General features: G+C 40.5%; 4 protein-coding genes across 18 annotated transcripts; 3 read left to right on the top strand and 1 right to left on the bottom strand.

The window, feature by feature from the left end:
- Positions 1-1,791: 1,791 nt before the first annotated feature.
- On the bottom strand, positions 1,792-5,821 carry LOC112289535 (8-amino-7-oxononanoate synthase). Of its 4 annotated transcripts, none has more exons than XM_024534794.3 (12): positions 5,592-5,821; positions 5,146-5,430; positions 4,919-5,055; positions 4,596-4,703; positions 4,129-4,355; positions 3,963-4,004; positions 3,755-3,842; positions 3,486-3,619; positions 3,157-3,245; positions 2,738-2,888; positions 2,514-2,600; positions 1,792-2,325 (listed from the first exon to the last, which is right to left on the bottom strand). In XM_024534794.3, the coding sequence occupies exons 2-12, from the start codon at positions 5,384-5,386 to the stop codon at positions 2,103-2,105; spliced, it is 1,527 nt and encodes a 508-aa protein (XP_024390562.1). In that variant the 5' UTR covers positions 5,387-5,430; positions 5,592-5,821; the 3' UTR covers positions 1,792-2,102. The 4 variants fall into 4 exon arrangements, with proteins under 4 accessions (XP_024390562.1, XP_090111111.1, XP_024390563.1 ...); XM_090254985.1 differs by having other exon boundaries at positions 2,514-2,582; XM_024534795.3 differs by lacking the exon at positions 5,592-5,821 and having other exon boundaries at positions 2,514-2,582; positions 5,146-5,576.
- Positions 5,822-6,279: 458 nt separating this feature from the next.
- Positions 6,280-9,338, top strand: LOC112289536 (uncharacterized). Of its 2 annotated transcripts, none has more exons than XM_024534797.2 (6): positions 6,280-6,824; positions 7,300-7,505; positions 7,788-7,895; positions 8,192-8,256; positions 8,539-8,604; positions 8,740-9,338. In XM_024534797.2, the coding sequence occupies exons 1-6, from the start codon at positions 6,671-6,673 to the stop codon at positions 9,056-9,058; spliced, it is 918 nt and encodes a 305-aa protein (XP_024390565.1). In that variant the 5' UTR covers positions 6,280-6,670; the 3' UTR covers positions 9,059-9,338. The 2 variants fall into 2 exon arrangements, with proteins under 2 accessions (XP_024390565.1, XP_024390566.1); XM_024534798.3 differs by lacking the exon at positions 6,280-6,824 and adding an exon at positions 6,870-7,068.
- Positions 9,339-11,265: 1,927 nt separating this feature from the next.
- On the top strand, positions 11,266-11,984 carry LOC149988054 (uncharacterized). The gene is made up of 2 exons (XM_090254988.1): positions 11,266-11,517; positions 11,800-11,984. Exons 1-2 carry the CDS (start codon positions 11,266-11,268, stop codon positions 11,851-11,853), a joined length of 306 nt encoding a protein of 101 aa, XP_090111114.1. The 3' UTR covers positions 11,854-11,984.
- A 1,510-nt stretch (positions 11,985-13,494) lies between these two features.
- On the top strand, positions 13,495-15,911 carry LOC141046002 (syntaxin-61-like). Of its 11 annotated transcripts, none has more exons than XR_012218652.2 (5): positions 13,498-13,680; positions 13,996-14,050; positions 14,223-14,336; positions 15,003-15,116; positions 15,365-15,911. XR_012218652.2 is itself a non-coding variant. In XM_073537621.2 (5 exons), exons 1-4 carry the CDS (start codon positions 13,629-13,631, stop codon positions 15,102-15,104), a joined length of 282 nt encoding a protein of 93 aa, XP_073393722.1. In that variant the 5' UTR covers positions 13,500-13,628; the 3' UTR covers positions 15,105-15,116; positions 15,365-15,911. The 11 variants fall into 11 exon arrangements, 4 of the variants coding, with proteins under 4 accessions (XP_073393721.1, XP_073393722.1, XP_090111113.1 ...); XM_073537621.2 differs by having other exon boundaries at positions 13,500-13,680; positions 14,223-14,295; XR_016505860.1 differs by lacking the exon at positions 13,996-14,050 and adding an exon at positions 13,825-13,923 and having other exon boundaries at positions 13,544-13,680; positions 14,150-14,295.
- The last annotated feature ends 99 nt before the right edge of the window (positions 15,912-16,010 follow it).

The following is a 16,010-nucleotide window of genomic DNA, read 5'->3' as shown; positions in this document are numbered from 1 at the left end:
TTGTAAGTCAAGGCATGTGTCCTTCAAAGTCGACACATATTGGAGGTCCTATAGAACGTCGCCACAAAGCCCCTAGTTAGATAGTATATATAGAGACAAGAGTGAAGCCTTCTTCATTCTTGTCAACTCCTTTCTTGCTTCTAGTCTAGTTTCAAGGGTCTCTACTTTTCTTGTCTTTTGGTAATAGCCATTCCAGTTTCTTTCTTAATATACATATCAAGTTATTTCTATTTTGTCAACTTTCTTTGAAAGAAGTTTCACTTGTTTATTTGTCTTTATGATGTTCTTGTCCTTGACAATAATATAAATATATTACTTTCTCCTTCATCTGTCTCTTTTTATCTCTCTTCTAATACTTAATATATTGTAGTTTGATTGTTGAGAGTAATAATTTTGTAATATAAGTTTTATTTTTAATATATCTTTTAAATAAAATTTTAATATTATTTTTGATGTGATTATTATTTTTTGATGTTATTTTTGATATTATTTTCATAATAATAAACTTTTTGATATTATTGTTAGAATATTAAGTTAGCAATAATAAAATTCTTGATATTATTGTTATTTGTTTTTCATCTTATCCTTGATAATTAAATTAATTTGTGTTATTTCTTTATATTAGTTAAATTCTATAGTAGTCTTTTGATTTCTTTTAAGATGCAAAAAAATTTCTTATGCTTTGATTTAATTTAATATCAATTCATTAGACATATAAAATTTAACATTAAAATCCAAAATAAAATTTAGACCTTAAAAAAAGTTTCTAATGATAAATTTATCTATTAATAGCTTATAGTCTTAAATTGATTTGGCTTAATAATTTCTCTAATATTAATTTTAGTTAGAAATTAACTTCTATCCAAGTAAATTTATAAAAATAAAAAACCACAAAAAACCTTTATTAAGTTTACTATATGTTTAAAAAGAAAAAATTATTTATTTTTATTTTTATTTTTTAATAAATTCAATACTTCAATTTTTACATTACTTTTAATCCATATTCTTTTAAAAAAAATATGTATATTATACATTCTTGATTGAATTGCTTATGTTAATTGGATAACTACGTTTGAATTAGAATTTTTCATATACAATACAATAATTTTTTATGATTTTAATACCTTATATATAATATTTATAAAAAATAAAATCAACAAAGTGAATAAAATCAAATCAAATCAAATCTAAAAATGAAATCACATGAATTGTTTATAATCAACTTTCAAACAAAAAAAATTCACATTATATAAAAAAGACATCGAATAATTCTAGTGTAAGAGTCTTTTACCAATTCTAAGTTCTTTGTTTTTGTTTTTTTTTTTTTTTTTTTTTAAAAAAACTGCAATATAGCAATCTATTATTCATTTAAAGTTTTCATGTCTAACAATTTATATTCAATCCACTATTGCAAATCTATGTTATTGCTAATAAATTATTTTTTGGGCTCACTTAATTTTACATTACTTTAATCATTTAAATCAATTTCAAGCTACTAATCAATTCTTATGATTCTTAAATATGCTTAAATTTCCTAAATTTCTAATAAACAAAACAATTTTCTGTATTAAATCAATTGTGGTCTTGACAACCTTTTTTGTTTAAATTGTGTTTTTTATATATAGTACAATTGTACTTGACGACTTCCAAAATATAACATTAAGAAGTGTAATAGAAAAGTGGAATATAGAATTAACTACCTCTACAAGAAATAAAAAGAAAGGAAAATAATTCCCCTCGAGAAACCCACCAACTAAGCAAGCTTCACAATTGGTCCAAGAAACCACGAAATCCTGAATGGGTACTTCATTGAAAAATCTTGAAGGGTGTAGTGGCAACAAAGATGAAACGACTAACCAACGGATGCTGCTGAATTGCTCCAAGACATTCGGCATTCTCATCTAGATCCGAATCGTTAATCCTCAGCCACTTTGTGGTTACAGTGCAATTATTCAATAGTCATTCTACCTTTAAAGACTGTTCGAACTTCGACATCTACAAAAATTTCTGCCAGCTCACAATTCAAGCTAATATTCTAGACTGGGTACTAGTTCTCGCACCTTCACTGTGGAGAATGCTCGTTCCAAATCAACTGCTTTCCGCTAGAGCTTTGGTCTCAGACGAACTTTTTTGGATTGCACTTCACGGTTATTGCCAAGAAGCAATTTCAGTGTTTTAGAATCTGTCAGTGATGCAGGAAACCAGTAAACAGGAGAAGGAAGAAAATTGAGGGACGGTCCTTTTGTCTTGGTCCAATGAGATAACGCTTTGACAAGAGCCTCCACATCAGCTGCAGTATGCCCTGCTGAGAAAGTTATTCGAAGCCTGCTCCCAACAGTGCCACAGTTTTCAAATAATTGCATTCCTTCACACCTCTTGGTGGAGCGTGTTTCAATGCTTAGTGCAAGAGATCAAAGTATCACAATGCAGAGCACATGGGAGATGGTGAAGCAGAATGACAGGGATTGAAGGGTTACTGATTGAAGGCTCCAGACAGAAGGAAACAGGCATACCGTGAAGATCCAACAGGGACAGTAGGAGGCCTAATTGCAGGAACATGAAATCCCTTCGCGAGTAACTTTCTGCAAAACAATGCATCCCTTTCGTGTGTATCTTCAGCTTTGTTTCGAGGCGCAAAATTATCCCGCCCAGGTGTCGAAGTCATACATTTACACAACCTACTACAATGTGGACAGAAGACAACATAAAACCCACTGCGATACTGCCCGACATGTACCTGCTGGCTTCCAAGGCGGCGTCGGCATCTCCAAATAATATAGGAGCAATAGGGCTCGTAAAAATCAAGCCCGTGGCCTCTGAAAATTGTCGAACGAGGGCCCACACCTTGTGCTGTCGCCACTTCTCCTTCTTCGCCACCATTATTGCAGCTGCATAAAAATACCAAACCAGTACAAACCATAAGATCTCGCAAAACACAATAAATGATAAACTCAAATCTTATTTCTCTGCTTATATTTTACATTTTACGTTGTATTCAGTTGCAGCCACATAATTTCAGCTGCACATACACGCTAGGCTCCAAAGGTCGTAATGTCTTATTCCATAAACTTCGCCTTTGTTCCACTTGGACTACATAAAGTTATTTGTTCAAATTTCAAGCAGTCTTGGATCATTCAAGTGATGACGTCAAGTTACCGTGCGCAGCAGCAACGACAGGGACCGGAAGAGCTGTTGAGAAGATGAACGAGCGACCTCTAGTTTGAATCCACTGCTTCCACTTGCGGCTGCAGCATCACATATCACGAAAACGCCAATGAAAACAAGCCAAGTTTCGAGAAGATATAAAGTTCAATAGTTCGAAATCATGCAAAACATTCTTTGTCTTTCTGAATTTTGTCAAAACTACAAGCATGTTCAAACTCATAATTAACTATGCAACACCCAATGCACTAATACACTGACCCTGCAACCTGTATGTGCGCTTCAGACCTCTGAAAACATCATGATTGACCAAACGGAAATACCTGGATGCAATGAAACCACCATGACAGCCTATTGCCTTGCTTAAAGTTCCAACATGGATGTCAACGTATTCTTGTACTCCAAAAGCCTCTGCCACTCCTCCCCCACTCTCTCCACATACCAACGTTCCATGAGCCTGCAAAAGAAAGATTTAGCGAGGTTTCAAGCAGTCATCGTATAAATTGGCTCTGAAATATCATAAAGATACAGCAGATACAGGCTTCATTTAAAGTCAACAGCTGTTGTGGATCGGTTTAGGAGCCTCTCGTACCTCGTCAATTATCCACAGAAAATCATGTTGTTTACGTAGAGCAGACAACTCCTTCATGAATGCAAAATCTCCATCCATGCTGAATAGACTGCAACGGGTTGTCGTCTCATATACTTGAAAATTCAATAAATGAATATTTGAATATTTTGGAATGTGCAAGGAGATGCACAAGGAGAGAGTAGAAAAGCAGCTGAAAATATCCACCTACCTATCTGTGATTACCACCTTCCGCTCCCGTTTGCAGTTGGTCCTGGTTAATTTCAACAGCGAAAGTCTACGTTAGAAAAAGGGTCACCAAACAACGGGCGATCAAATTCTTTCATGCACTAATCCAAAGACGCAGAAAGAATCAGTCTGTGAGACGGGATTCTCACAGTAACTGGTGCAGATGCATCATATCGTTGTGTCTATAAATATAAACTTCTGCATTGCTTTGCCGCTGAGAAACACGCACCCCATCCACAATGGATGCATGATTCAAAGCATCAGAGAATATGGCCACTGGGGATTCCTTATCTTCATTTCTACCAGGAACCACACTTGTAATTGCTGTAAGAACTGCCATGTTTGCAGAGAATCCAGTAGGGCACAGCAAGCATTCCTGACACAAAGCAATGGTTCTCACAGAGTAGCAAATCAGCTAGAATTCCACTAAACTCAATAGACTACGTATGGAACGAATACAATGCATGGAACAACACAGTTCCTAGGTTACCTCATTACCTTCTTAAGAAAAATTAACAAGCAGATGCATAAGAAACATTCATCTAGAAGGATATCTAAAAACATTTAACATTTTGTCTAAGAGTCATTCTGAATTTATTAACAGGATAGGATGTACCTCGGTGTCCTTCAGCTCTGCTAGAGTAGATTCCAGGCGCCGATGATGAGAAGTGTACCCACAAACTAACGGAGATGCCCTCGGCCCCATCCCAAACTCTACTGCAGCCTAATGAAACAGAAAACCTCAGCAAAACCCACAACAATCTGCTGCCAAAATTGAGGTACGCATTCCTCGAAGACCATTGCAGTTGGCAAGAATGCACCCCCAAAATTCACTTTTCCTATGTGTTGCAACGAGGGAATGTAGGTCAGCAAACAAAGGTCAAGCAATTGCAAATATTGGGTGAAAGTGCACACTGATCAGAGTAATGCAGACTGCACCTCGGCGGCGGCTCGCCGAACAGCTGGGTGGACGGACAATCCAAGATAATCATTCCCAGAGAACAGCAGCAACTTGTGAAATTCTTCTTTCGCACCCTTGCCCCCAACGCTATCATTCAAGCTGTGAATGTCCTCCCCTGTTCGTACAACCTAGCGATTAAATCAAGCGGGCCACCGCACAAGTCAAAGAAATTCACCAAAACCCACACTACGGCCAGCATTCTCACCTGTGCTGGTCGAAGCACTCAGCCAAGCATCCACAGTGACCTGCGAGGTTTTCACTTCTACTCCAGCGCGGTCCCATGGCCCCAGATCTTCAAATGTCTGCAACGTATGCTGGTTGCAATCTCCCCCATCCTCATTGCCATCCGGTTCACTCAGCACAAGCGGCCGCAGCGATCGCAGCAGCATGGAGTTCTCCAAAGCCCCCAACGCTCCATCCAACCAAGTGTCCCAAGCCCCACCCATCCTTCTACGCAATGCGCCCTCCTCTCCACTCTAACTCCCGTTCTCTACAACACCAGCATCCACCACATCAAAAAAATCGGAAACCCAACAAGAAAACTAACTGCAAGTTCTCCATCATCTCCAAACAAGAAAAGACTTGCTGTGACTAGGGAGACCCAAGATTCCAATTATAGCCCAAACCTACTCTTGTTTCGCTAAATTATACCTCAAAACATCTTCCGCATATCACTCTAGTTCGGCTACCGAGGAATATTCGGTGCTATTCATTGCTCTTTCACCAGAATCTTCACCGCATCCCTTCCTGGGTTTCCACGAATCTCTTAACATCACATCACATTGATTCAATACAAGCTCCTCGATTGTCACTGATTCATGTGAAATCTAGCTGAGCTACTTGCAAATAGTCGAGAATGACGTTTGGAGGATATTTGTGTGAGGATTCCGAATTCAATGTAAACCTGTCAGAACCATAGTCGAAGAGTGACACAGACATGGCATGTTTAGCTCACATTGTGGATCACATTTAAATGTATTTGTATCCAGGGGTCATTGTGTTGAATCCATTTAATATACACCCATTTAAAAACCTTGTGGCAAAAGAAGACAAGGTGTAGGTTACAATGTCCATTCCTCTCTGTCTTGAGCATTTGCAATTGAATCTAGGGTTCTTGGTTTTTGTGGTCTCAACTCATAACAGGGTCAATGATTCCACGTTTCTGTTTTGACAGAAATTAAAATGAAAAATACATAAAACAAAAGTTGAACTTTGTACTTTTTTCATTACCCTCTTTAATTGTTTTTACTAAATGAAGAAGTGAAGCTCATAAAGCGAAACGAAAGAAGAAGTAACAGAGGTTGTAATCCATATGACGTTTTCAACCTTCAGTTGCACCATCCTCTCTAGCTCTTCTTCATGACCCACAAATTCTTAGTTTAGCTCGCACACTTTATCACTCGCAGACTGTGTAAAAGCTATCCAACTCTCTCACTACAAAACTTTACGACAAGTGTCCGTCAATCTAGACTAAATGCCTTGAAGCCATCAACCGCTTTATCCACACGAAATATCTGTTGTGTTCAAGGGACCTCATCGCCTTCAGGATTCATATCCATGGAGAAATTCTCGAATGGATCCCCACATTTGTTCTCAACAATGCCGGGTTCAAGAATGAGTTGCACAAGGATCTGCACGAGAGAATTACACTTGCAGGAGCAATCGCGAGGCCAACCTGGTCACTTTTTTCGTCTACCCGGAAGCTTGGAGTATCGGAATCAATCGGAGCCATGGCCTTAGTGACGATGCCCCTTGTTGGCGTGAGGCATTCCCAGTGGTATCTCTGCCATGGGCACTCTGCCATGGTAGAGCACCACCAGCCTCTGGAGCATTGCAATAAGCCTGCGCTCGTGCCTGCTTTCTCTGTCATCTCCACCAGCTTGAGTAAGTAGTGATTCATCTCCATGCCTGTGCACTGTGGGGTTTTGTTTTGGAGTTAGGGTTTTTCCGCGATCGACGATTCTTGAGGCATTGAACTCGATAAGTTTTTGAGGTTGTTTCGGCGGAATGCATTGCATAATGGTTCCTATGGGTATTCTATGCGGACATCTATCAGCTCTACCACCCGATTAGCTCCTACATGGCTGAGAGATGCAGGTTGAGAATTTTCGACACCGTTTAAATATGGGTACGAGAGTATATCAGTATTGTAGTTAACAACTCTTCTCACTTTGTCGAGCGTCATTTCGTATAGAATGGTTTCTGTTTGTCTGATCATTATCCTTTGTCGCTCCTGTGACGTGCATTACAATTATGGACAAGGTTATAGCCTACAAGTGTTGCTGACTTGTCAAGGATCGTTTCCAACTGAGTTGGAATTGCTTTGCCGTATCGATTTTCATGTTGATTTTCTCTTCAGGTGGGCGTTTACATATAGCGTGTGCCGATCGAAGTTATGGCTTCTCAAGCAGAACGAACAAGAAGGACAATCGTGTATTCTCCAAGTTCTCTCAGCTGGAGGATGGAGAATACTCAACAATTCAATTGCCTGGTCAATTGTCACCTTCCAGGTGTTTTGTAGGAAGACTCCTTGAGAAGGCTCTCTTAGTACTTCTGAAGTCTCAGGTATGCTTTCTGCTGGTATCATGTACTTCTGTAAATGCTGCAAAGTGTGTTTGAACAGGGTAGAGGTAGGATGCTCCTTAGCCACGCTTAACATACTTCACTTCAAAGACAATGTGGGGGTGGTATCTGTTGCAGGTCCAATAGGTCAAGGATTTGTTGGTGGAGTTTTCTTTTCCTTTCTTTCCTTTCCTTTCATTTTTTTATAAAGACATTATTTATATATTTATCTGTATCATATTTTATCTATTTCGTAGTTGTCACAGCTGCCCCACTTATTCGCAGTTGGATGATTGCGGGGACTTGAATGTGGCTGTGGGCGGGAGCAATTGGGACCTCTTAAGAGGCAAAGTGAAAAGGATCGAAGTTTCTGCCAAGAAAGCAGTTTACAAGGTACTAACTCTCTCGATTAGTATGTTTTATCCGAAAGGAGACTGAAGGACGTTGACGAGCAGGGTAGTGTTAAGTCTTGAAACCCAGAATACACTCTCGGCACACCCGAGGCAACATATCTCGGCTCCAACTGAATCTCGTCATCTGACTCGATATGTCCTGAATGATGTATAAGTCGTCCTTGTAATCGATTGTTAACAGCTGAATTTAATAACGGTTTTTATCTGCTTTATCTCAAGCAGTTTCTCCTTTTGCTTTAGTGTCTCAATTTATGGCATTCAATCGTGCATTCTCAGGGCATTGTTCTTAGCGAGGTGGGCTTAGCAGCTTCTAATGTTCGAGCCAAACTTGGGAAGAATAGGTAAATCCATAACATAATCATTCTTCTAGGCCATTTTCATCTTCGTTACTGCTGTTCATTGGTTTTTGACGTTTTAGTTTTTGAATTTAAAGTCAGCAGTAGCGCTAATATTCGTCGTTATACTTGTACTAAATGTTGCATCTTTTTGATAACCAGTTTATGAGGGGCTGAGTACTGAGTGCTCTTAAAAGAATCAAATGTGATTAAGTTGCCATTTCCATAGGATGATGAAATTCTATTTTTAAAGAAATATTTAATTGAGAAAAATATGTGCGACGACAGGCTGTTCCAGCAACCGTTTATTGTACATGCTAATATCCGGGTTCGGGAGCAGGACTTCAATACAAGGTATGTAGATGCAAGCACGCCTTTTCTCGGAAGTTAGAGTTTCCTATCCATGCGTATATTTCCTGAGCTACCCTTCTGAAGAACGTTCCGAATCAGATGCATTTTTGATATGTACTTGAACTGATCGTGTGGCAGTCTCACAAGTTCCATTTTGTCAAGTTCTCTCAACGACATCCTCCCTCGGTATTCCCAAGCAATTCAAGTGCAATATGATAATGGAAATTTGCGATTTTCGAGTTCAGACAAGCAATCTGGTAGATATGGTGAACTGAAGTATCCTATCACAGTTAGAGTAGACGTGGAGGAGAGTGGTGAAGTCATCTCCATTGAGGCGTCCCAATCTGCCTCTTCTAAAATGACATTTAAGGTTGGACCTGAAGTCAAGATTACCGACTTTCAAGTAGGCAGCTCGTGGTTGTTACTTACAGGAGAGTTTCTGGTTACGCCCTGGTGATGTAGTTATCTGGGCAGCACTTTAGATGGTGAAATCTCTTGTTAGTTCTTTTATATTTGCTGTTCGTAACTTTTTCAACAATTGCGACCTGGGCTAGGAAAGTGAAGCCCTCAAGCATAGCTCCACCAAGGTAAACGATGTATCAAGATCGGGCTCCTACTGAGCGAACGATATGGTGCAGTGTAATTTCTAAATGCCATCTCTTTTGTTGGAGAAACAAGGTATCACAGCTGTTAAGCTTGTAAAATGCTCAGGAATAATGCACTTAATCTTCTATGAATTGTGCGTTTTCAATCGGTTTCATCGCTCTTATGACATTGCAGGGTTTCTTTAGCTTCTTTTCATATCAGCCAATAGTGTTCTTTTGTGTGCACTGCTTAGCTACGAGCATATTATATGTCATCATCCAGCCAGTGTTCACGCTTTCCTTTTCTTTTCTTTTTTCTGTTTTTGCCCTTCCGTGACGAGTCGAAACTATGTTGTATGCTACCTCATTGTGCTTTCAGATCTAACTGAAATGGAGTTCTCATTTGTAAGAGGCTGATTACACTGATCTGCTCATCTGAATGTCGATATGTGCAAGAACCTGTTTTTAACAGATAGACTATTCAGTTGAGATTCTTAGCTAGTTGTCTAGAGTGGTCATGTCCAACAAGCTCAAGTTAGTTCCAGGCCCACCAAGCATGCTTATTGTCGTTATTGTTCATACTCAAGTCATACTCTGGTATCAAGGATGTTCAGACGATTGTAACGGCAAATGGCGCACGTCACTTCCTCGAATTGAGTTGAGTTGGAGGGTACTTATTATCATTTTAATCCACCTGCCTCTCTCATGATGACAACGTCGATAGAGAGATGACAAAATTGCTGTGAAGAGCTTGAAAGTACAAATCTTGAATTGATTGAATGATTGACATTGTTTTCTCAGTGTAGTCTGAAGGCGGACTGCACGGTTTATGGATGTTCATCACTCTATCAACCTTGCAAATCACCTTCAATTGATTGACATGGATGATTTGTTGTGATTAGAGTCTGCTGATCAAGGTTGATAAACTTTAGAAGGCCAATTCAGCGACACAACTTCACAAGGCCTGGTGTTTCGTGATCTACTTCGTGAGGTGGTGAACCTACTTCTCATTCCTAAATCATATCAATACAGTGGTAGATCAGAGTACTTCAGCAAAGAACGGGACAATTATCAACACCTGTGATCTTCCTATTTGGAAGGCTTAGAGAGGGTTACACATCTAGTTACCTTCTGTTACACTCGACACATACAACCCCCATGATAGACTCCTGAGTAATTTAGCTGTTCTTTCCCGGCCTTGCGAATTCCAAATCAATCTGCTAAGAGGGTTTAGCAAGGAGTATTGCATTTACCTTTTATTTGTGACATCTTGGACGAATGTCGCAGGCAGAACAACGTCCTTGTGAAGCAAGACGGACTAAGATCAAAGATCAGCTAATCTGTGGGAATGGATCAAATGCTGCAGGAAACTAAGATCGATCGAGACCTTCCAACCTCTCGCTTAGGGATATCCAGTGAAGCTGCCATACCTGCCCTGTACAGAGTTACCTCCACTGTACAGAATATGTCTTCCCATGAAAAAGAAGACAAGGATAGACTTGTCTGCGGCACTACTCCTTCCACAAACCCTTCATTCATCAAGACTGTTCGACACAGTCGCAATCTTGTTGCACTGGTGAGAAATTATGGGCCGCTAACATGCATTGTGATGCATAGCATTGGTCATCGTTTCCTTACAGATCTTTTAATTGTATGCCTGCTTATGAACATTCTGGTAAAGACGTGAATGATAAGCTTCAACTCTAGTTCATGCTGATTGTTATAACATTTTCAGGATCTTGGTTCTAGCCCTTTTTATTTGTAAAACCTGTATGCTCTTAATGCCACATTTCTTCTTTCTTAAGCAACTGCGCGATTTCTTTTTAGGAGATTCCAGCTCCGTTTGTCAAGGAACATGGACACAACATGAAAGCAAATGTCATCCTTCAAGGACCCAGTGGCCGACTGACGGTTGTGCACCTGACGATCAGATCATACGATGTTCAAGACAGAGTGCACTTTGGCGGTTCTGGATGGAAAACTTTCGTACTTGAAAATGGGTTGAAGGTTGGAGATCACCTGATTTTCTCCCTGGTAACAAAGTCCACGTTCATGGTGCGTCTCCTCTCTGAAGCTCCAAATGACAACAATACACGAAAAGTCCGCTGCACCAAAGCTCCCAGTGAGTTTCGTCACTCAGGCCCCGAGCCCTCTGTCAGCAACACATTTATGGGCAAGTCCTCAGAATCTTTCGTTACCCCATGTGAAGAACGAAGTCGTTTATGCTCGCGGTACCGAGAGGACGAAGCGTAATGTTGACATGCTTATCGATAAATTTCACTGTCCTCACTTTGTAACTGCGATAAGGGAATCCAACCTGGCGAGTAAACTGGTAAGCTCAGAACGCGGTGCTGCGATCTTGGTGCTCAACAAGATAATGAAACCACAGGACTTGAATAACTTTGGCTTGCTTATTGGAATCTTGTTGGGTACATAGTAGACGTTGTAGCTGCAATCTGTACTGTTCTTTGGATTATCTGCATTGTGCTCGTATTTTATGACAGTGTGTGCCAGCTGAATTCTTCCTCAAGTATGAAAAGTTTTTCGCCGAGCGAATCAATACTTTCCAAGGACTAACTGGTCGTGTGGTGCAACTACGTTTCTCGAGTACTAGAAACCTGAGTTTCACAATCGGGTGGGAAGACTTTCGCAACGAAAACAGCATTAAATTGGGAGATGTGCTTCTCTTCTCCCTTCGTGCACCTGGATGCTGGTTGGTGCAACTGGTTGAGAGCAGTGTGGACGAGTTGTACATGGGAAATGACTGATGGATGCGGTCGGGAATGATTCAGTTTTGAAGTAACGTCTGAAACCTCATTTGGGGCTTTCCTGTAAATGCTTTGCTCTAGGCCGCCGTCGCGTTGGTTAAAATATTTTGGCAGTTTTCGTAGTTACCTTACTCATTGATGTAGCTATTACACCGGATCGCACCCATGACATCTCCGTATTGAGTGCATAAAGGATGCTAAAGACTATACGATGAACTTACTGTTCAAAAGTCTCTTTTGGTGACAATGTATGAAGCATATCCTCTTCGCAACCATGTTCCCTGTGCTGTCTAGTTTCTTGCCATAATCTGGTATTCAGAAACTAGAATTGTACCACGAAGACAACAGGGGTCCATCTCAGTTAGGAGCGGTTGAAGACGACGACGAGATAACTTTTCGGTGTAATGAATGTTAGTGGAAGCTTGAGAGTTTTTGACCCCTAAGCTGATAGAGTTAAGGAAGAGTAGGGTTCTTCCACTTTTCCAGACTTCTGTAACGACTTCCCTTTGTCATGAAGTTTGTGCTTCAACTATCATTGCGAATGGTGCTACAATCTCAAAATTTAAGATCTTAGAGATATCTAATTAAATTGTCGAATTACTTTAGTCCACTCAATTTAAAGAGTCAGGCACCCTAGATGTTGTTGGGAATTATTATCGAAACCTACAATGGGTGATGGCTAGTATATTATATGGCTATTTTCCGCATTCTACGGGTTCTGTGACTTATTAAAGAGAAAACTTGTCGCCATCAGCAGACCAGTATGTTTATTCGGTGCACCCACAAGAATTCCGATGTCTACCCAACGTGGTAAGATTTTGGCGATTTGGCCTAGAGAACAAAAAATGCATAGACAAATTATGCGGAGGATACTCCGCAGTCGGAGCACCAATTAGGATTCGAGACACATAAAGAATCACCCCTCAAAACCCTACGGCCACAAGGTTAGAACCTAGACAAGTAGTAGGAGAAGCACAGCTCCGAAGCAGAGCGACAGGATCTTCCAGTGGTCACTTGCAAAATTCCAGCTGGGAAGGTTTGAATTTTCCCCCCAAGAGTCGAACAAAGGTGCGTATAAGGTCGACATACCCTCGTGCCATTGGTGGGATACCAAATAACTATCGCAACCGCGTATAAGTAGATCACACATGGAGCCGCATGCTACCTTTTTAAGGATGCTCTAAACACGGATATCGGCAAGAAGGACAAGCCATATCTGGTCCCTCATTGAAGTGAACACCATTGCAAAGTGTGAGCACATAAGCAAAGACCATGCTAATCTGTGCACAGATAAAAGCTATGGATACCATTCTACCAACTTCAATGAAGTGTTAGGGCACCTAGCAGAACTGAGTGCAACACAGAAACTCAAGCGGTAGACCACAAACAACTACACACGAACTAATTCAAAATACAGTGCGCGGTACTGTACGCAGATCACTATAGGAACACATACACAGAAACCCCACACAACCCGCAAACACCGCAGAAGTCACGGGCTGGGCTCGTGGTTGCTTCAGAGTAGCGATGCCTTATGAAGAGGACTGAGAACCCCACACCTGTCAGACGCTTCCAATAGCGATGGTTCAAATGGACCTTCATCTCCTCGAAATCCACGTAGACTTGACTATGTCGAACGTGGATCGAATCGCAGCAAATATTCACGCTGTGTGAAATGAGCAGTCACTGCACACGCTCCGGTGTGTATGGAAGCGTGCAGGATCAAGGTACAGGTCGTCGTGAAGGAACTCATTGTCAGGCAGATGATCTGACGATGCCCATGAATGTGAGAGTGCACTCGTACGCCGCACGGTTCCTCGCCGTTATCCATGCGATTCGTAGTCCTGAGTTGCTATTTTGAATGAATCCAGGTGTCTTGAAAAAGGAAACACCCAACTAGTTTCGGAGTGCGCACCATTATGTCGTTGTCGGATCCTTTCTACCTCGTCAAATTAGAAATCCAGGACACTGTGAGTGCCCAATCTATTCTTCTCGTTTTTCTTCAGCTTTTTGTTATTGACAGAAAGGACTCTCTGCTGCAGGAAATGCTCTAATTGCAAAGGATCATTGTTCGAGGGTTTCGAAGCTTTGTGATGGGTAACTAAATATTGCAGTAAGGTCGATTTGGTTGTGTCTACTTCGATTTTGCTTGTGGCCTTGATAATTTCAGTCATGATTGTTTCGGATCGCGTGCAGCCTGTGGCCGGGCATACACTGTCTCCGCACAAATATGCGGGGATGGTTGTAATGTGACATTATTGGAATGTAGGTCACCAAGCTACAATCTACATTTGCTCGATGGGAGCAGTTGCCATTTTCTTCCACAGAGCGGAGCGTGCTTAGTAAGGAGCTTCTATCCTCTTGTGAGAATATCGAATGGCAGGTATGGTGAGAGTGTTAAATGTCCCACACTGTATGAATCCTATGTAGTAGACCTAAAATTGACACTGCAAGTTTTGTTCTCGTTGGTGAAATTGAACCTAGATTGTGAGTTATTTACTTGTTCTTGAATGCTACGTCATTTATCTGTTTTTCTGATTTCCATTTTTGGGCAGGCTTTTGAACGATTAGAAATATTTCGTTTCTTAAGCCTATCTGCGTCACTCTTTGACATTCAGTTTTTAGAGAGATTCGGGCTTTTCTGAGTGTGGAAAGTGGCTGTGCAGAACAATCTTGCATTTTGAGTTTGGTTCTTATTATTTTAGGCAACTCTTTGTGTGATGGTTTGGTGAGGGATAGAAACATGGATTGCTCTAGTTTGTTTTATAGTAATGCAGTGCCATTTTTATTCTTTCTGTGGTTCATTTTGATGTTTTTCATGTATGTTTCCAATTCACTGCCACCGTATCGTGATTATTGGGGTTACGATTGTCATGTTCCATTGGGGATCTCTAAGATAGTCCTTTCACGCCAGAAGCATGTAACTGATAACGGAGAAGAAAAGACCAACTGTATGGATCAGATGTTTGATGTCTTCATGTTTGTCCTTTTTGGTGAACTGATTTTCTTCAACACATGGCATTCTTGAATGACACCGTTCTTCTTCCAGGTTGATGAATTGGATAAGGTAACTGGAGTTGTAGAGAATGACCCAGCTCGCTTTAGTGTAGATGCAGCTGAGATTGAGCGGTGGAGAAAATGGTCTTCTTAAACACGAAACCAGGTTTGTGACTAATTTTATTCTCTCGTTTGATCTATCACGAAGCGTTGAACCTCATTTTCAACAGAATGGACTGAGGGGTGACTAGGTTTACAACTGTTATTCTAGTACTGTAATGTCGCATTAAAGGGCTTTTAACAGTGCTCACTATCAGCCCTTTAATGTCCTATTTTTTAAGTTTGGTTACATTCCAAGGACTGTAAGTCATGATTTTGTGGTCACCAACCATTTTCACCTCTTGAATATTGCAGGTCCATTCTGTTGCTGGGAAACTGCAAAGTGCAATACCTGTAAGGAACATCGAACTTGGTGCTGGTCCAACTGGTCGTCGAGTTGATGAGACTGGATGACCAATATCAGTCGACGCCTGATCTCACTGACCACGACAGCTTCATTGCTAATGAATCCGATCGGCAAGCACTTACTTTAAGGTCCACATTAACGGCAATGTAGTCAACTTTAGGATACATGCTGTGCGTTAAGATACCTTGCAATAGTGGTCTTTCTTATAACTCCGAATCTAGCTATAGAAGATGTCTCAGACCATAGAATAGAAGAATGTAACAGCGGCGCTACTTAGATGGCCGTTGTACTTTGTTACAGGGGATGTCGTTGGAGAACATCTGAAGACATGAGTGATGAATCTGCTCTGTAAAGATTGATAGTTACTTGATAGTTGCATCCTCTGCTGCAGTCATTTAATAATGTACAGAATTTGGACCAAGTGAGTCACAAAAGATATCTCAGTACAAAGTATTATTTTCAAATTGAACAGAATGCTGACGAAAAATTATTTAATTTACTTGCCATGTGCATTCTTGTAACTGCATATAAACTAGTATGAGGATGAGCTCAGAGGTGCGATTTTTAGAACCTCCACCATGTCCACATGCTGGC

Source organism: Physcomitrium patens, chromosome 12, assembly GCF_059467195.1.
Source record: "Physcomitrium patens ecotype Gransden chromosome 12, ASM5946719v1, whole genome shotgun sequence".
NCBI classification, from domain to species: Eukaryota; Viridiplantae; Streptophyta; class Bryopsida; order Funariales; family Funariaceae; genus Physcomitrium; species Physcomitrium patens.
The sequence above is the reverse complement of the archived record's forward strand: the minus strand, read 5'-3'. Positions and strand labels throughout refer to the sequence as shown.